At 35.3% G+C, this 21,636-nt stretch overlaps 1 protein-coding gene across 4 annotated transcripts in view; it reads left to right on the forward strand.

The window, feature by feature from the left end:
- The window catches only part of LOC138698704 (odorant receptor 2a-like), a 50,742-nt gene that overhangs the window by 10,631 nt on the left and 18,475 nt on the right, over window positions 1–21,636 (forward strand). For 2 of the 4 annotated variants that reach the window (XM_069824900.1, XM_069824917.1), the window contains 2 exons: window positions 1,928–2,032; window positions 7,519–7,674. In XM_069824900.1, the coding sequence (XP_069681001.1) occupies window positions 1,928–2,032; window positions 7,519–7,674 (261 nt within the window). Of the gene's footprint in view, window positions 1–1,927; window positions 2,033–6,088; window positions 6,284–7,518; window positions 7,675–13,620; window positions 13,694–21,636 lie in introns of those variants that run through there. The other 2 variants (XM_069824908.1, XM_069824926.1) reach the window with 2 other exon arrangements.

Here is a 21,636-nt window from a genome sequence, read left to right on the forward strand (position 1 = left end):
CATTTCATATGTATACAAGCCGTTCATAGGTCTAGCTAAAAAGGCCAGTGGTCAATGCGTCTGATAACAAAACTAGTGTACCCAAGTTCAAATCCCAGTTGCGCCAAATTGCCCAGTTGAATTTCCCCTCAACCCACTCCAGGTAACTGCCAGGTAACTTTTAGTGATACAATGAGTCCGTTTTTTGGAACTAATGGTAATGGTGTTTATAATAAGTAGCAGCATTATAGCAGTAGCAGTAATAGTAGTAGTAGTAGTAGTAGTAGTAGTAGTAGCAATAGTAGGGGTAGTAATGGTAGTGGTAGTAGTAGCAGCAATAGTAGTGATAGAATGGTAGTTGTAGTTAGTATAGCAATATTAGCAGTAATAGTGGTAGTAGTAATAGCAGTGATAAACATGTAGAGATAGTTGCAATCCAGGTAAATACATACTGATATCGAAATGTATATGTATTCTATAACTTATGCTTTCTTACATAATAAATAGCTACTGATATTAATACATGTATAATGGAATATAATAAAAAAAATTGCAGGTAGGTACCGGCCAAGAAATTAAAAAAATAGATGTATGCTTCAAGGAAGAAACTTTACAAATAAAGTATGTAAGTTTTAAAGATTTAATAAAAACTTTGAGTATAAATTACGGTGAAATGAACACACAAATTCAGCTTTTGTTTTAGATGACAAAGTATTTTTGAAAAAGTACCTTAACTGAAAATCTTCCAGTTTACTTGACCTTTACCCTTAAACAGTGACAAAAAAATACATATGATGAAAGATCGATGGAGCGGACAAAAATTCTCTTCGGTACTGGGATTCGAACCCGGGTTTTCAGCTCTACGTGCTGAAGCTCTATCCACTAAGCCAGCGTTTCTCAAACTATGGTCCGCGGACCACCTGTGGTCCTTCAAAAAAGACAGAAGAAAAAATAAAATTCGAACGATTGTGTATCACACTGTATTTTAAAATCTAAGAGTTTGAAAATGACACATGGCAATCCGATTTCACTTTTTCTCCCAGTACAGACGTTTTATGAAATTTATTACCCTACCCGTCTATCGACTTCCCACTCTACTCTCAGCAACAAAAGAGGGATTTAAAGCACTATGTACGTGGTGTTCCTCGACATCTTTTCCCTGCACATCTGGTGCCGTGCCTGTAACTCAGCCAGGGACCACTCGAATTCATAACATAGGATCAAAGTACCGAATCTTAATTCAATTTTAAAATATATGTATACTGGTATTAAAATATGCTACGAAAATGATAAATTTACTTTCGAAGGGAACAAGAGTAGGGTGGTCCGCGGAACTGTTCTGACTTTAAAAAGTGGTCCCCACTTCAAAAAAGTTTGAGAAACGCTGCACTAAGCCACACCGGATTCCAATTCTGATGCCGGATTGAATCTTCTCAGTTTAAGCTCCATCGCTTAGTTTTCCTTCAGTGACCAACCCTCATACACTGTACCACAGATGTGTGACAATGTGCAGAGGTGCACATTAGTATGTTGGACATGGTGCCATGGTCACACATCTGTGACACAGTGTATGAGGATTGGCCACTAAAGGGAAACTAAGAGGTGGAGCTTAAACTGAGAAGATTCAATCCGGCATCGGAGTTGGAATCCGGTGTGGCTTAGTGAATAGAGCGTCAGCACATAGAGCTGAAAACCCGGGTTCAAATCCCGGTGCCAGAGAGAATTTTTCTCCGCTCCACCAATCTTTCATCATATGATAACGCAGAATTCCTACATGGAAATATCATATGTACTTCGGTACATCGCAATAATAGAAAAATAAATATTCATATCTATTTACAAAAATGAAGAAATGAAGACTTACGGTACAGACTATCTCAATTTTATTTAAAAGCTTACAGTTTTGTGTTCTTTTGTTAATACGAGATTAAACTGTGTTGTTTTTCAGGTTCCGATACAAAACCTGAGATTTGTGACAGTGACTGGCTTCCTGTCAGCTGTTCTCTTTGAACTCTCCTTGTTCAGCTATTTTGCTACTAAACTTAAAACAATTGTAAGTTGATGGTTGAGCACAGCTTAAATTAATATGACTGTTGACTAGCACAAGCTAAATGGCTGCATTACATACATAGCTGGCAATAGGAGGAGTGGGAGAATGATTGTGTAAAACAGAAACCATTCTCTTCCATGTTGTGAACACATAGATCTTTAATACTTATTTCTTTTTTTTCATATATTAATATGAATTGAAGACATGTACGAAAGAATGATCTAACTCTTACTTTTAATAATGGAAAAAAAACTGAGTTTTGAAAATGCTGTAAGACCAGAGCAATAAACACAAGGATTTTGATGGGATATATTTAATCTCCACGAGGCTTCTAGATGTTAGATCACTTATAAATAGTTAGTATTCCTTGCAGCCAAGAGATAGTACCGGTACCAGTAATATTTAAATTTTCCAATTTGAGGGATAGACCATTTTTAAGCACATGTCTTTAATTGAATTATCATGTACACGAATGTTTTTCAATCAAAACAACAGATTTATAAAATATTTCTAGTTTCGTATCAGTGTCTTTATAAATACTATTTTTATTCCTCAATTAAATTTTATGTCACCTTTTACATGTGAATTCTCTCAATTTATGGCTAACGATATAGGAGTATATGAAGCTATTTTCATCAAACTCGTTATATATATATGAAAATTGCCAGGAAACAGGTTTTGCTCAGTAAATGCCATTCGCCTTTTACTGTTACAGATGTAACACAACTGCCAAGGGAATAGAGTGTACATTTCTCCTGGATTGAATATGGGAAGGTTTTGTGTTGCGTGGTATGGGCAGAAAACACAGGCTGAAGGAACATTAGTTAGAGAATTAGTATACAACTGACCTCCATTCAGTGCAGTTTATTTAATTCGTGGCAATGCAGTACTCATTACAACAGTGAATCTTCATTTATGATACATAATTATGAATAAATCATACAAAAAGAGTCGTGCTATACTTCCAGCACTTATCATGTAAGTCATAAATTACACCTGTAATGTAATGCAGGTTGTAAGTCGCGAGATTTTATTGCCGAAAGCTGACATGCTGAATCACTGCTAAGTGGGCTCCAAGTTGCCTAAGTCATTTTTCGAACTGCTCTGTACCATATTCAGCGAAACCTGTTTCCAGCGCATACACTCATTATTAGAGCCAGAAAGTTCATTCCCTAAAAACCTATTGAATATGCATGCAAGTATGTCTTTAAAGACTAAAATATGTCAATAAATATGCACTAATAAAATTATATATTTCTTGATATCACTAATAAATAAGTATTAAATAACAATAATAATAATAATAATAATAATAATAATAATAATAATAATAATAATAATAATAATAATAAACAATAAATGTAATAACTTTATAGGTCAAACTACATGAGATTAAACTTATATTTATTCCATGTTGAATCATTTGTACACTACTTTTAACACTTGAATATAAATAATTGATTAAATGGCGATCTTACTCGTGTTAATTGTGTAAGGATGTGCGGCTTACAGGCAGCGAAGTTCGAGATGACGCCGAGATCTAGTAGGCTCTGAGGATGGTGTGAAGAAACACCGAAACAGCTGTAAGCCGCACATGCTTACACAATTAACACGAGTAAGATCGCCATTTAATCAATTATTTACATTTATTGTTGAGAGTGGCACACTACTGTGCTATGAGATTTATTAGGGTGTGCCGCGAAACTTTCAGTAACTTTTCTGGTAAAAATAATTATAATAAGTCCACTCAATACCAGTTTTAAAAAATAGAATACGACTTTTTATTTTAAAAATCCAAACTACCTGCATTTTTATGCAACATAAAATCAGCTTTAATGAGCTTAAACGCGAAAATATGCCACAATAATATAAATATCATTAAATATTATGCATTTATAAAAAAATCCAAATATGTAAATACAGGGTGTTTCAGGAGGAATAGTAAATATTTTAGGGGGTGATAGTATGGACTGTTCTGGGTAAAAAAGTTCATACAAACATGTGTCCAATTTATATAGGGTACAGAGATACAGCTGTTAAGATGTAACCCAAGAAGGTGTTAAGCAAATGCAAATCTGCTGATCCATGTTCCGGGGAATGTTAGGTTTAGATGATGTATCACCTGATGACTAGAATGTGCTGGGCCTCCATCATGCTGGAGGAACATACCCATCCTTGTAGCCAAAGGAACCTCTTCCAATAAAGATGGAAGCTCGTTTTGAAGAAAGTCTAGATAATGGGGCCCTGTAAGACGATATGGTAACACAACAGGCCCAAGCAACTGATTGTCTATCACACCACACCACACATTTACAGAGAAGCATTCTTGAAAATGTGTCTCCACAATGAGATGTGGGTTTTCTTCGGACCACTGATGTGAGCTACGAGTGTTATTGATACCGTTACGAGTGAAAGTGGCTTCATCAGTGAAGAGCAAGAATGGAATTACTCGGCAATTTACAAGTAGCCATCGACAAAATTTCAATTGTCTACCTTCGTCTCCTGCTCGAAGGTGTTGAATCCACTGTAAATGATAAGGATAGAACCCGTGCATACGTAATATCTGCCGTACTCTGTGCTCTTGTATGTGAAATGCCAATACATGCAGAAATTGTGCGTGTGCTTGTTGCAGGACTAGTTCTACCAACTGAATAATGTCTTCTACTTCAACCACATTGTTAATTTACACGTTCAGATGAAATATGACTACTAGGCACTGCATCAGTCTCACGCAGTTTAGTGAAAACACGAGTAAACCCTCTTGAATCTGGAACTCTGCGATTAGGAAACTGTCAGCCATATTCTCTACAAGCAGCAACAGCATTTTCATTACAAAACCTGTACACAAATACCATATTAGCATACTCAGGATTTATAAATACTTGCGGCATGGTTAAACAATACAGTAGAATTGGCCAACAAATCACAATCACAGTTGAAAATTCAATTATGTAAACTAAAGAATAACTTCACAACTTGACCTTCAAAACAAAAATGACAATCGATAAATAAGCCCATAGCAACGAAAATGCATTGAACATAATCATTTGCCTTTGCTTAACACCTTCTTGTGTTACATTCTAACAGCTGTATCTCTGTACCCAATAAAAATTGGACACATGTTTATATGAGCTTTTTACTCAGAACAATCCATACTATCACCCCCTAAAATATTTACTATTCCTCCTGAAATACCATGTATATGCAACATAAAATTTGGTTTGATACGTTAAAATTTGTATAATTCGTCAAGATAATTAACAGCCAATGGAAAAATATATGTAAATGCATGAACTTTCTGGACCTACTCATTATATAAACGTCTGCATAGGATATATTAAAGGCAAAAGTCCGTTAAATCTGAAACTGAATTTGAGAAAAATTACTGAACTTGGCTAAGAGTTTATTTACAAACAATGAAAACAACTAAAAATGACAATCACTATGAGCTAGGCACTTAAACAAAATTAAAGTATGTTTTATAACTGTACGTATTTACTATTTTATTTATTTATTCTCTGGTAGAATTAAGGCCTTCAGGCCTTCTCTTTCATTCAACCAAAACTAACTAGTGCAAATTATATGAAATACAATATAATAAACTAAAATAGATATTTCACAAGACAGTAATGACATAAAATGATTGAATAAAGTGTTCAACCTAAACATAATAAAAATAATTAATATTATTCAATAATTAGCTATATTAAATCTACTAATTACATACAAATAGTAAAATTAATAGAGGAAGGAGATAAAAGTATGAGTAGACAAAATCCTATTTTAAGTTTAATGATAATGAGGCGTTTGATTGCTTAATAGATGAATTTTAAATTTCTTTTTGAATTTTGACAGCTACCAGCAATCTCTGATAGGGAGTGAGAGAGAATTTCAAGCTTTTGTATGTACACTATGAAAGATAGTAGATATGTAGTCTGTGGGATGATGCTATACCGTTAAAAGAGCAATGACTATAAGAGGATTGTTTGAAAAGTTCACAATCTGACATGGAAATTAAACTGGATTATTCTGAAACAATCCTTATTCCTCAACATAATCCTGCTCAAGATTCACACACTTGGTCCACCGGTGCTACAATGCTGCTATACCTTCCTTGTACACAGATTCCTCGAGATCTGCAAAAAAGCCTTCTGTTGCTGCAATAACCTCTTCATTTGACGAAAATTTCTTTCCAGCCAAGTGAGTTTTGAGCTCCGGGAAAAGAAAGAAAGAATGCTGAGGATGCGAGTTCTGGTGAGTAGGGGGTTGGTGGATGTGCAACAATTCGAACTGTAGTTCGTGTAGTTTAGCAACCATGATTGCAGACGTGTGAGCAAGTGCATTGTCGTGATGAAACAACACTTTCTTCTTGGCAATACCTGGTCTCTTCTCGCGAATTTTCCCTTTCAGTTGCTACGAGAGATTTGAATAATATTATCCGGTTACTGTTCTCCCCTTTCTCCCAGAACACGGACGCAATGACTTTCCCAGCCAATTGAACAGCTTTTGCTTTCTTTGGAGGTGAGGAATCACTGTGCTTCCATTGTTTCGACTGCTGTTTTGTCTCTGGTAAGCAGTAGTGGTTTCAGGTTTCAGCAGTAGTCATAAACCACGTCAAAGAATCGGGAGTATTTTTCTCAAATCAAGCCAGACATTCCCTTAAAATCTGACATTGAACGTGCTTTTGTTTCAGTGTTAACAAACGCAGAATCCACTTTGTGGAGATCTTGGACATGCCCAAGACATTGAGTAAGATATGGCACACCTGTTCAGTTGAGATACTCATAACCTCGCTAATTTCCCACACTTTCAGTTAACAGTCATTCAACACCATATCGTGAATTTTTTCTACGATTTCTTCACTTATTGCTGTTAGTGGACGTGCATGGCAGGGGTCATCTTCCACACTCTCTCGACAATGTTTAAATAGTGCTGCCCATTTTTTCAAAGTCGAAAATGCTGAAGCAGATTTCTCCAGTGTAGCATCCATGTGTGTTTTAATTTGTTGGACTCATTCCCTTTTATTAAGAAATATTTAATGATAGCACAAAGCTCGATACATTCCATTTTTGCCAATCTGTTTGGCACAGTAACTCCAAAATTAAACTACACCAAATGTAGTCAACAGAAAATTATGATTCTTCGTGTTTGAACTAATGTAAAATGGCTGCTAACAATGGCGGCATTGTTGACACGTTTTCAATGCCATCTACGTGTCAGACCACGAACTTTTCAAATGCACCTTGTATAACAATAATAGGAAAAGTTGTCCTTGTACAGTCACTTTATTCGACAATCTTACAGAAAATGTTGTATGGATCTTATGTCATACTAGCTTGCTCAATGATAAGAACATACCTAGTAGATACATTATGTGCACATTTATATAAAGTGAAAGTGTTTGTCTGTTATGAATTAAATTATCTGAAATCATAATAAGTTTACATCTGTATGTAGGATTAATACGGTATATTGTGTTACTGTTGCAGAGTTTGGAAACAGCAAATGCAGCTTATGGTTGCAACTGGTTTGATGGATCTTCTCAATTGAAACATGAATTGATGTTCATAATAGCTCGTACTCTAAATCCTGTGAAACTTACATGTGGGAAAATGTACCAGCTATCATTAGAAAATTTGACTGAAGTACGTAAGTTGCAAGAAACATTCCTTTTTTACAAGTTTCATATATATATAGTGGTAGTGTTGCAGTTGCACATGAAAATTGCTTTACACTAAAAGAGTCGCCCATTTGTTACCAGATCAGTGCCACACAAAATACAAACAGTGATATGTAAATGATTAAAGTGATGTTTCTATAACATGTCATACAGGGGGCATTAGTAGTCATATCTCTGTGTATAAAGGACCATGTAACAGACAGTAAGCAGTGTGACCAGATTTTCAAGTCCCAAAATCGGGACACCTCGAAAAGTGGGGATAGTAAATGAATGGTGAACTTTTTATATAAATTTACATGAGAAATATAAATATAGAATTAAAATGAACAGAATCAGGATAAAAATAACACATTGCAATAAATGAATATATTGACATAAGAATACAAAAATATTATAACCTGCATATTAAAATCGATTCTTGTCTTTTGCCTTAAGGATGGCTGCTCTTACTTATGTTCTGCTTATCAGCTCTATGTCGTATTACTCTGACTCTTTGATTTTGCATGCGTTAGTTAGGTTACCTCTGTTGAGGAGGAAAAAATGTTTTTCCCAAGATTCCATTGGGATTTCCGTGGCAGTGCTGGTTGACTACCTTCTAAGGACACAAGTGAGATCTGTTAGTGCCTCTTGTTCTTCTATTAATTAGTTTCCGTGGTCTTCAGCAGTTTTTTATATGCTTCCTTTTCTCTGCATACAAATTTTGATTTGCCTTGGAGATGTCTGTTCGTGCTCTGTTAGAAGTTTGATTAATTTGAATGTGATATAAAATTGCTAATGACAATTTGACAATTTTAACTAGTAAATTAGAAGCTTATTATAAAAACTCATTAGGTAAAAAAAAAAAACAAAAACGCTTTTAAAGGGCAGAATCCTGTTCCAAAGGATTTGCCTCGGAGATGTCTGTTCGTGTTCTGTGTAGAAGTTTGATTAAATCTTTTGAATGTGATATATAATTGCTAATGACAATTTCACAACTTTAACTAGTAAATTAGAAGCTTATTATGAGAACCCATTTGGTAAAAAAACAAAAATGCTTTTAAAGGGTAGGATCCTGTTCCAAGGGATTTTCCTCGGAGATGTCTGTTCGTGCTCTGTGTAGAACTTTGATTGTTTCTTTTCTTTGTTTGTAGCACTCAACATTAAATCAAGGTTTGCGTCCTTTGCTTCTGGGGAATGAGTGATGATTGTATATAATATTCTATTCTATTCAGAGCGGGATCTAGTCGAATTCTTTTAAGGTGGGCTAAAGCTTCATCAGGTGTACATTTTCCAGTTTCCAGTTATTTCATCAAGCTTTCTTGAGACTACAGGGAACTTTATTGTTTTTTTTATGTGTCTGCTTTGTTAGTGTAATTGTAATTAATTACACTAACAAATCAAACTTCTACTTTCCTATAACAGTTCTGATTAAGTAACACAGAGATAAACAAAGCAACTCATATTGCATTTACCCTGTATAGTACATTCGACTGTGTTGATAGAAGTTTCTAGCATTTTTGGCAGAAATCAACATCTGAACATCTGCAAACATGCAAACAAGATACAATGTTCTAGGCTAACAAGAAAAACAGTACTTCACTACTTATCTTGAGAAAGATCTCTCAATCAATGATGATGATGATGATGACAATAAAGTGATAAAATTACGGTTCTTGCAAACAAATAAGAGAAATGACCATTTAAAATACGACAGAAGAATTATAATTAAATAGATTATTTCTTCTTAAAGGAATATGTATGACGAAAGCACAACTGTAAATATTACTGAAGCAGAATGTGTAATAATAGTTTACCTGAAGACATATTATATCCTCTCGATCTGTTCATATTTGCCTCTTTGTTTCATTATATGGTTCTTTTCAATATTAAATTTGGCTCTGATTGACTGGACGGTGTGACTTTTGGTGTTCCAAATAAGTACTTTAGTACAATTCTTGGCATCTCTCAGTGCAATCACTACCCGGAGATCCGATTGAGGGACTATTTTACCTCATGATTTAATTTACATGAGAAAATAACAGCAATCTGCTCGGCGACAATGGATGAAAACGAGGACAGTTGATGACAAAATAAAATATAATAAAGCAAGGGAAAATCTCAGAAGAAGTATTCTTGAAGCCAAAAGAACAAGCTGGCAGCGATTTGTTGGGTCTTTAAACCCAAATACTCCGCCTACAACTGTATGGAAAAGATTTAAAGCCATAGAAGGCAAGAGTTATGAACACATCACTCACCTTAAAAATAGTAATCAAACAATAATAACAAAAAATGCTAAAAAGGCAGAACTCGTAAATTCACACTATGCCCAAAGGCTGACTAATAATTCATCATGGTCTAAATATAAGAATAAAGAATAACAATATCTTACAAGTAATTTTCAACTCATTTTTCTTCATAATGATATAACAGACAATGCTTTTACCACTGAAGAAATAAACTTGGCAATATCAGAGCTACACAATTCTGCTACAGGAGAGGATGAAATCCATAGCAGCATGTTATTAAATTCCTCTGATAAAATTCGGCAAGAAATTCTCCATCTCTTCAATAATATTTGGAAAACAGGCTTTTATCCTAAAACTTGGAAACATGCAATTGTAATTCCTATTCTCAAACCAGGTAAAGACAAATTGGACCCTAAATCATATAGACCGATATCTTTAACATCCTGCATTTCTAAATTACTGGAATGCATTGTTCACAGAAGATTAACCTGGAGACTTGAAACTTTCAATCTTTTAAGCCCATATCAGTTTGGCTTTAGGCCATCATGTGGCACAACTGACGCTCTATTATATTTTGCTCAAGAAATTTATAAAGGGTTCACAGGAAAGAAGACCACATTAGCTGTAATGATAGACTTTGAAGCCGCTTTTGATAATACTCCACACAGATCCATTTTATTACAATCTATGAAACTTGGTATCAAAGGCAGAATGCTAAGATTTCTACATTTTTTTCTTAATGAACGAACAATTCAAACCTCAGTAAATAATCATTTATCTTTATCCAAAAAAATTACAGGTGGTATACCTCAAGGTTCTGTTTTAAGCCCAAATTTATTTAATATAATGTTACATGACTTACCTGATGTTGTTCCACCTGAGGTAAAAATAAGTATTTATGCAGATGATGTTACAGTATGGGCTACGAACAAAGATCCAAACGAATCATTAAGAGTTATACAAACAGCTATAAATAATATCAGTAATTGGACATCCAAATGGAATCTATCTATCTCACAATCAAAAACTGAATATACTGTCTTCACAAGAAGATATAGCCTAAAAAACTATAAACCTCACATTTATTTGAATAATCAAGAAATTCAGTACAATCCAAGTCCTAAGATCCTAGGATTAATTTTGATGAAAAACTTTTATGGAAAACACATTTAACCAAAGTTGCCTCGCAGTGTCTACCACGATTAAATCTCTTAAAGATCATAGCTAATAGGAAATGGGGATCAGATATCACGACAATGTGTCTGTTTTATAATGCTTATATACGATCAAAATTGACCTATGGATGTGAAATATGGGGAGGAGCATCAGCAACTCATCTACAAAAAATTTCTGTTCTTCAAAACTCAGCCTTAATATTATGCCTAGGAGTACCAAAAACCACGTCAACTGTCGCCCTAGAAATTGAATGTAATATTCAACCACTCAGACACTATATATTACAAAAGGCTCTAAAAATACATTTAAAATTGCAAGCTTCATCCAGATCTCAGATATTCTTCAAACTGTCAGATGATATCCTGTGTAATTTCTATAAAATAAAAAAAGAAGAAATACCAATCTATATCACAGACACACTCATTGCTAAAACTCCAGTTGTGAACGAAATTCCTCCATGGAAATGGGTGATTCCAGAACAGAGCATACAAATTCCAGGAAATCATTCCAAAAATGATCCTCCATACATTCTTAAGTTAGATTCCATGGAACTACTCTGCAGTACATATAAGGATCACCTTCAAATTTATACAGATGGATCTCTAAATCCTAATAATGGGACATCAGGAGCAGGGTATTATATTCCAAAATATCAAGAAAGTTATTTCATACCATGTTCATCCTCCTCCAGTCTTGACACTGAATTGCTAGCTCCTGATGCTGCTCTTCAGTGTGAAACTCAAATTTCTGAAAAATCTATTTGCATACTTACCGACTCCAAGGGGGTTATATTTAATATAATTAAATATGTACCAAACCTATATGCACATAGAATTATTCCAATTCAGAAACAACTAAGTAAACTAAAAGAACTCCAAAAGGAAATAACATTTCAATGGATACCTAGTCATTGTGGTATACCTGGAAACGAGAAAGTCAATAATATTGCAAAGCAGGCAACATATTTGCAAGCACGACCTCTTCAAGTGATATCTCTATCCAATGCTTTTGCTTCTGTAAAGTCTCATTTTACAAACCTACGGATCAACAATTGGCTCTCTTCTGACAAATGAAAAAATTTACAATCTGTACAAAAGAAACCAAATGACCTGGAAATGTACAAAAACTTGCCCAGACATGTTCAAACATTTTTAACAAGAGCCAAAACAGGTCACATTGTCACTCAATTGTACCTACACCGATTTCACATTTCTGATAATCCTACTTGTCTGTGGATCATGATGAAGATCTGAAACACATTCTTCTATACTGTCCATCCATAAACCACAAAAGAAGTAAATTAAAATCATCAGAACCAGTTGCAGAAGACACAGCCCTGCAGTATATATTGACTACACCCCACCTCTGGTTACTAGCAACAGGCATCTATAATGAACACCGATCAAAATACCCCTCATTTCTCGTGAAAAACAACAACTGAATAGACTACAGTGGACTATAGTGGACTTTATGTTGTCAGCAAACAGCTGGATACATTAAAAAGATTGATTGATTGATCTGTTCATAATCACATTTGATAAGGAAGGATTATAACAGCGTACATAGTGAAGGATTCCCTAAGCTCATTATGTACTGGTACACAAAATATGACAAACTGGGAATGCTTTTGATATTTGAAACTTCCAGTGCAAAACAGAAATAAACAACAAAAATGAAAGACTGAATAAGGTTGTACTCTTTACAATTGAGCAGTTATGCAAATGGTCGGCCTTCATTTGTTGTTGTTTTCTAATGCCAGGCATTTGACAATAAAGTCATTTGACCTCTTGCACTCCAATATTTTTCAAAGATATTGTCATGGTCAGCCACTGAAGCACAGATTTTGAGGTGTTCCGAATCATTTCTTGGTTTGAGTTGCACAATGGACAGTTAGGGAAATGATATATTCCAATTCTATGCAGGTGCTTGGCCAAACAGTCATGGCCTGTTGCCAATCTAAATGCAGCTACAGACGATTTGCGTAGTAAGTCGGGAATTAACGTGGATTATGATGCAGAGAGTTCCATTTTTTCCCTTGAGATTGTGTTATCAAATTTTGTTTGTTCAAGTCTAAGTATATGTAGATTTAATAAATCTTTTCACAGAGTAATATGTAGATTTAGTAACAGTAACAGGTCTGTAAGTAGCAGTGCTACCCTTATTTGCCAAAGAATCTACATTCTGGTATCCATTGGAATACAATTCTTCATTTGTAAGTTGATGCCAAAGAGAGCAATATGGGCTTGTAAGAATTCTAGTCCTGTGGGAGTTAAGAGACAAGACAATCATGACTGATGTTCACTTGAAATAGGGCAAAAACATCCATTCTGGGTCTATTTCAAATTGTGAATATTTTTTTTTTTTTAGACAAAAACAGAATATTTGAATTGTAGACTTTAGTTTTTATGTATACTAGTCGTGGATATTGTGTGTTTTTACTGAAATAAAATAGCTTAACTCTACTGTTTCGTAATGTTAAGTTGAAATATTAACCAACAATGTTTTAATAGGTACTCAAGACCTGTTTCTCTATATGCACTATGCTGAGGACATTGAATGAATCATAACCACAGTCCAGGTTGGGTAAGTTTCTGCTTAGATCAGTACAATGAATATATATCTGTGTATGTGAATGTGCGTGTATTGTAGGCTTAAGAAGAGATGAGTGTGTCCCATCATGAGTAAATATCAGTATAGTGGTTTGTCTTGCCCAATAGATATGTCTGAGGGTCATATGCAGTAATGTGTTATCTCTGTTTGCTAATATCACATCAAATGGAACAGATTTAATATCAGAGCAGAGAGCGCATGGGAGTGAAACTTTTGGTTAAATATGGGAAAAGTGCTGCAAAAGTTCACAAGTGTTAAAAAAATTTTACGAAGACCAAGCTAGGGAGCAGAAAGCGCTACGGTGGTTTACAAGATTTTCAGATCATATAAGGTCCTATTTTAAATAATCAATTATTTACAAATAGATTTAACATACATATATTTTTATATAAGTAATATATATACTAATAATTTAGATTTATATTAATATATATATATATATATATATATATATATATATATATACCAGCGTTAAGCAATAACAAGCAGAATGGGTACAAATATGGAGAAAGTTCGTATTTTGATGAGAAAACCGACGACTGACTATTCATAACATTGCAGACGAACTTCATATCAACAGGGAAACAATGTATGACTTGAGGCTTTCCCGGCGTTTGATATAGAATAACTCTTCTCGGGTTCTCAGCCAGGTGAGTTGGAGATTAGCTTCCAAGCTTTCGACAGCTAGCTCTGCCATCTTCTTCAGGGACGAAGTGATGTGGGACCACGTCTAGCCGGTATATATGCAAAAGTAGGGCTTCCCGCTGCGGGCCAATCAGGAGCTAGTTCCTAGTCCCGACCGCCAGGCGCATTCTGGTTGGTGGACATGGCAGCCAATCAGGAGCTACTTGCTGGTCCAGACCAGCTGCCGTGTCCACCAACCAGAATGCGCCTGGCGGTCGGGACTAGGAACTAGCTCCTGATTGGCCCGCAGCAGGAAGCCCTACTTTTGCATATATACCGGCTAGACGTGGTCCCACATCACTTCGTCCCTGAAGAAGATGGCAGAGCTAGCCGTCGAAAGCTTGGAAGCTAATCTCCAACTCACCTGGCTGAGAACCCGAGAAGAGTTATTCTATAACAGGGAAACAGTCCGCAAAATCTTAATGAAAAATCTTTTCACGACAAAAATGTGTGCAAAAGTGGCACCAAGGGATCTCCAGAGTGAGAAGTTGAAGATGACAATTAAATCACGTAATCAGCGACTACTCCAAATCAGAATTGAAAACAATACTAATCTGCTTTTTTGATACCAAAGGAATTATACACTTTGAATTTTTGTATGTAGAACAATCAGTGAACCATTATTATTATTTGGAGTTACTGAAGTCTCAGAGAAGAAGATCCGAGCTCTTCAGCATGGGTCAATGACTTTTGTATCACGACAATGCAACATTACATACAGTACTCACAGTTAGGAAACTCTGGCCAATAAACAGATTACTGTATTAGAACATTCTGCATATACATCTGATCTGGGTACGTGATTTTTTTCTTTCTCAAAATTAAATCAAGTCTCAAAGGAAGATTTTTTGATGAAATTGCAGACATAGGGTAAACATTGGTAATTTAGTGATAATTTCATGAAAATTAATTTAAAATGCAAATGTGTAAATATATCCTTATTTCCATTTTTTCATCTACAAGACGATAATTTGCTGTACAAATCTGGAGACATAAAAGATTGGACACGTTCTTGAACAAGTGCCAAAAACCACTTTTCCAACTTAAGCTAAAAGGTTGGTTATTTCGTGATAATCTTGGTAATTTCGTGATATTACATTGATAATTTCGTGAGAGTTAGAAGAATTGTGGAAAAATTCATTGAAGTCAAATGAAATTCTCATTTATTGTTATGAGACTTCAAACATAGTAATTCCGTCTAATATTCATAGCAAGAAAACATAGAAATACATATCAACACATAATAAGAATGAAATCAAAGTAGAAATTGAAACTGAAAAAGGATCTTCTTTGCCTTGAAAGGGTGAATACTTTTATTACGTACTTTACTATAGCCTATATGACTAGGTAACTCCAAAAGTAATGCATAACATTTGTTTAAAAATTATATTTTTATCCTACAGCTTTGCTATTTTCACAGAATGTAGATACATCCTTCAGGAACAAAATGTCACTTTTCCACATAATCCCCGTCCCTTTCAACTGCCTTACGCAATCTAGGAACGAGGGCCTGTAGATCAGCATGGTAAAAGTCTGGACCCACACGTCTGAGCCACTCTTTAGCAGCGTGCACAAAGGAGTCATCTTCTAACCTCATTCCGCGAAGGGATCCTTTAGTTTACCAAAGAGATGGTAATCGCACGGTGCCAGTTCAGGACTGTAAGGCGGATGTTTTAGTGTTGTCTATCCGAATTTTCTGATCTGGTCTATGGTCTTGTGACTGACATATTATGGTTGTGCGTTGTTGTGCAATAGCAGAACATCCTGCTTCTCCCGATGTCGTCGAACACGACTCAGTCGAGCTTGAAGTTTCTTGAGAGTTGCCACATATGCGTCAGAATTAATGGTGGTTCCGTGTGGCATTATATCCACAAGCAAGAGTCCTTCTGAACTGAAAAAACACAGTAGCCGTAACTTTTCCTGGTGAAGGTGCACTTTTGAATTTATATTTCTTTGGTGAATTTGCATGATGCCACTCCATTGTCTGCCTCTATCTCCGGTCCAAAATGGTGGAGCCATGTATCATATTCTGTCACAATTCTTGCAAGTAAGTCATCTAGCACTTATCATTGGCACTTAGCATGATAATAAATCAAACAGAAGCTACACTGAACCCAATGCATTCCCCTTTTCTTTTTTGTTATCACATCTTATCTTCAGATTTCTAAAATTCGTATTGTAATACAATTTTTAAAATAGTCTAAAATGTAACTCTTAATGCTCAACAAAATTTCGCCTCAAACAGCTAAGATTTCATCAGTAAAGCTAAGCCTACAGTATATGGCGACTACAGCTGTATCTAAATTTCCAAAAACATTTCCTAAAATTTCATTAAGATACAATAAATCATTGTACCAAATATCATATTCTAGCAATAGACTAAAACTGAATGTCAGTAAAACCGTTTGTATGTATTTCAGTCAGAAACAACTACATGACTCCATTGAAATACTACTTAATAATACTGGAATAAAGCACGTCGATTGTACAAAATTTTTAGGGATATGGATTGATTCCAACCTCACGTGGGAAAGTCATATTCAATTCTTAACTGATAAACTAAGTCGTTTGTGTTATGCTTTCCGTGTCCTAACCAATATAACTCCCAAGGAACTACTTAGAGCGGTTTACTTTGGCTATGTTCACTCTGTATTATCATATGGGATAATTATCTGGGGGTCGTCATCAAAACTTGCACAAGTGTTTAGACTGCAAAAGAGAATATTGAAAATTATAAAGAAAGCACCTATTCGCTCCGATAGTAAAAAAATATTCAAAGAGTTTGATATTTTGCCCCTACCTTGTATTTACATTCTTGAAACAGTCTGTTTCATCCACCAAAATTATGATAGTTTTAAAATAAACTCTAATTATCACAACTACAGCACAAGAACATGCAATAATTTACATTTTAATCATCATAGGTTATCCAAGAGTCTCAATAGCTTATCACATACAGGGATAAGACTTTACAACAAACTCCCTGTTGAAACTAAAGCCCTTAACTATGCTAGATTTAAAAAGTCAGTGAAACATATTTTACTTTTCCACATGCCTTTTACTGTCAATGAGTATCTTAGTTTAGCACTCCAAATTTAGCTTACAGTAGTTAGTATCTCCTTTTGTGTTTACTGCTCTTCTTTTCTATCTGATTCATGTCTGGGGTGAGACTGCCCAAGAAGATAAGGAAACCAAGAACCTTGTACAAGTAATGGTCTGAAGAAAACTGTGGAGAATTGACTTCATTACTGAATGTGTTGATTGTATATTATTTGTATATTATTGTTGACATCTTGTATGTCGGAATAACATGTATGTAACCGCATATTTATTATGTATTCACTCAGACGATGCCACGAAATCATTGTATTTCCTAAGGCTAATATCCATCCATCCATCCATCCATCCATCCATCCATCCATCCATCCATCCATCCATCCATCCACCCACCCATCCATCCATCCATCCATCCATCCATCCATCCATCCATCCATCCATCCATCTTTAGTAATAAGCCTGTAATGTAATTACAAACATCCACAAAATTTGTACGCCTGAGAAGTCGACGCTAACTTGCTCTCTCCAAACATGACAGCTTACTGAAGCAGCTAAAATAGTCACAAAAAACGTATCCGTATGTTTCTGGAAACCGGACAACATATGCAATCCCTTGGCGGAAATTTGAATCTCGTAACACCATTGGTTAGTTCACGAAAGAGCAAAGAAAAAGTATCACGAAATAACCACTGCCACGAAATTATCAATGTTTACCCTGTAAAGGAATACGACAACTGCTATTTATGTGATCTCAAAGAAGGAGTTCCAAAATTGGAAATAATGCTTGTCTTTGTATACAACATCACAAAAGAACTATTTTGAGAAGGATCACACAGGTGATCGTCAGTAATATAAGTACTTTAGGAAGAAATACGTTCACCATTTTGTCATCCCTAAGTAGATATACTTTGTTGTTTTATAGGAATATTAAGAAATCATAAAATTCAGCATTTTTAACAAAATAACTCTTATATTAAATTTTAGGTACTGGTACTTAAGAAAATGGTCACATTTCTACCAAAAAATTCGATTAGTTTTAGTATTAATTCTTGAATATTGAGCCCAAATTATTTTGATTTAGTAGTCTTGAATTTATTATACGTAGGATCACTAACAAACTACAACATACACAGTTTAATAAAAGTCTTGAATACAGAATTTGAACATTTCCTGTAATATATAACCACAAAATTTCACCATACACAGATATACAATATGTACAGCCATAAAAAATAAATAAAAATAAAAAAAAAACAGGCTGAAATTTTCTAAGTCTCAGAAGAGAGTAGATTTGCACATGTGTGGGAAGGCCTGTGAGTTCACAAAGAGATGTTGTCTTAATAGTTTCAATCTAGATATGCACTAATAAAGGGTAAATAATTTCTTTCCAAAATTCTGTATTGTAACAAAGCTAAATAGTGGTTTAAAACTTCAAAATACAGTGCGTTTGTAGCTCGGCCGGATCATTCTGCGGCTGTCTTGGACTGGGTGAAGATTGGCGTGCCTGCCGCCAGAGTTACATGTAAACGACCAGTAAGTCGTGGGTACGGAACACTAATTACTCTACTAACATTAGGCTTACCTGCATCACAACAGATGTTGAAAGCGATGACTTTCAACTCAAACACATTTCCTATATCTCCAAAAACAATTCTGGTTCACTCGCAAAAGTTTATGTTGACTGATAGCCTGTATTTCTCTCGTGATATTGTCCTTCAATTCTCGTAACATATGCGGATTTGATGCGTACACTTTATTCTTTAATGTTCCCCATAAATAAAAATCGCATCGAGATAGGTCAGGGGAACGAGGTGGCCACAATCCTCGACTAATTATTCTGTCACCAAACACACTTCGCAATTCATGCATAGAATTCGCAGCGGTGTGCACTGTAGCTGAATCCTGCTGAAACCAGCCACTCAATCGTTCATTTCTTGTTAGTTGTGGAAAAAAAATTATTTAAAATTGAAGTTACATAAATGTGTGGATCAACTGTTGTGTCGAAAAATATGGGACCAATATTTCTACTTGCACTCACTGCACACCAAACTCCAACCTTTGCAGCGTGGTGAGGAACTTCATGAATAATATGAGGATTTTCGGTAGCCCAGTATCTATTGTTCTAAGTAGAAACGTGACCGTGAAGATAAAACCATGCTTCATCAGTGAAGAATATTAAAAGTGGGTCTACGTCACCATTATGAACGGACTGCACAAACAAATTGCAACAGGATCTTATGGTTGTAAAGCATGTACGGCTTAAGTTTCAGAAGTTTTGTTGCCACAAAAGCTGACGTCTTGGAAATGTTAGCCTCTTGTGCTAAACGTAGCAGTGATTTTCGGAGTGAGTGCTCTAACCGGGCCCCTACTTCATCAAGCTTCTCTTCTGACAGTACATGGCGTTGTTGAACACGTTTCTTGTTCAAAAAAGATTCTGTACATCTGACTTTATTGACAAGGTAATGAATAGTTGACCTGCTAGGAATTCGAACACCTGCAAACCAATGTTCAAATTCTCTTCAACACCTTCTTGCAGAAGAGTATTTCACATTCGCATCATAGAGAAAAATACGTTGTTCTAAAGTGTACTCAACCATTATTAATAGACACTTTATCACCACAAGATAACACAATTTTACTCACAACACGTGCACAGACGTCTTTCCCTCACGACAGATCCAACTCGACTGACTGGCGCGTCTGTGGTAGCTACAGCGCTATTCTGGCGGCAGGCGCGCCAATCTTCACCTAGTCCAAGGCTGCTGCAGAACGGTCCGGCTGAGCTACGAACGCTCTGTATCAATAAACTGCCCGTTATAGTAAGTCCGAAATACCTTCTGTGGTTGATATATTTGCTTCAGCAAGTGTCTGTGAGACTGTAGAGTGGCTAAGAGTTAGAGCTTTGACTCTATAATCTTTCTGCCATTAGTTCGAATCTGCATCATGACAGAATTATTTAATTATATTTTTTGGCATATCTATGTAGTATAATCGTATAAATTTAGTCACAATGTTTAACTTACCAAGAATCTTCTAAACATTCAATATTTGTCAATTACTTTTAAGGCAACAAAGGAATTTTGATTTTCAGGACTGAGTTCAATAGCTGAATTATTGCCTATTATGTTTCCTACATCTTAATATGATTTAATTTACGTTATTAAACTGTGAAATAAGATGTGTTTCACACTAAGCTACCATAAACATGGCTTGTTTTTTAAATGTGCAGTATATATTTAAACTTTTATAGCGGAGTAGCAAGATTCATATCGCCATGATCAAAAGGCGTTCAATACAACGCATTGTCTTAAGCGCACGCACGCACGCACACACACACACACACATACAGATATATATATATATATATATATATATATATATATATATATACAGGATGAAAGTGATATAACTGTGAAGACTGAAGGGGCAATAGAATAAATTTAAAAAAAAAAACAACAATTCTGCATTTTGTAGGTAAGTGAATGATTAATTACAAAATTAAGCTGAAAGTCTGTGAAGTTTGACAACAGCGCATAGCCATCTCACGTACAAAAGCTCACATGCACTCATTCTGAACAGCTGAGTTATGTCTCTTACTGTAGATTCCAGTAGGGTTGCCAGACTTCGTAATGGCAGGAAATAATGATAAATGTTAATCTTCTTATTTAATTCGCAAGAAAATCATTCAGTTTATTGAAAAACTGCAAAGGGATCAATCATTCCTTATCAGTAGGGATCGAAACTTGAGCTAAAAATCACAGAAAATATGACATTAAAAAAAAAGACCAAGATTATAATAATAATAATAATAATAATAATAATAATAATAATATTGAATGTCTCCGAAATCACGCCAATGCACATTTAAATATTAGAAGGAAGTGAAATTCCCAGACATACCTCTTATTCAGCATTGCAGTAAAGAGCCATTGTCATTCGTAAGGTCTCAGGTTTGAAAGATCACTGATTGCTTTTTACATTCGGCACTGCAACTGCAGTATTTGTTCTGTTGTATTGAACTGGGGAAAGCACGTAACACATGTGATCAGGAGTCAAGGCTGACACAACCACAAAGAAAATTTCTGTATGACGCAATCATAAGCAATCTGCTGTAGGTTCTCGAATATATAGACTATGACTACACCGTAGAAAAAAAAAGTCTGTTCAAAAGCATA

This window comes from Periplaneta americana, chromosome 1 (genome assembly GCF_040183065.1).
Source record: "Periplaneta americana isolate PAMFEO1 chromosome 1, P.americana_PAMFEO1_priV1, whole genome shotgun sequence".
NCBI lineage: Eukaryota > Metazoa > Arthropoda > Insecta > Blattodea > Blattidae > Periplaneta > Periplaneta americana.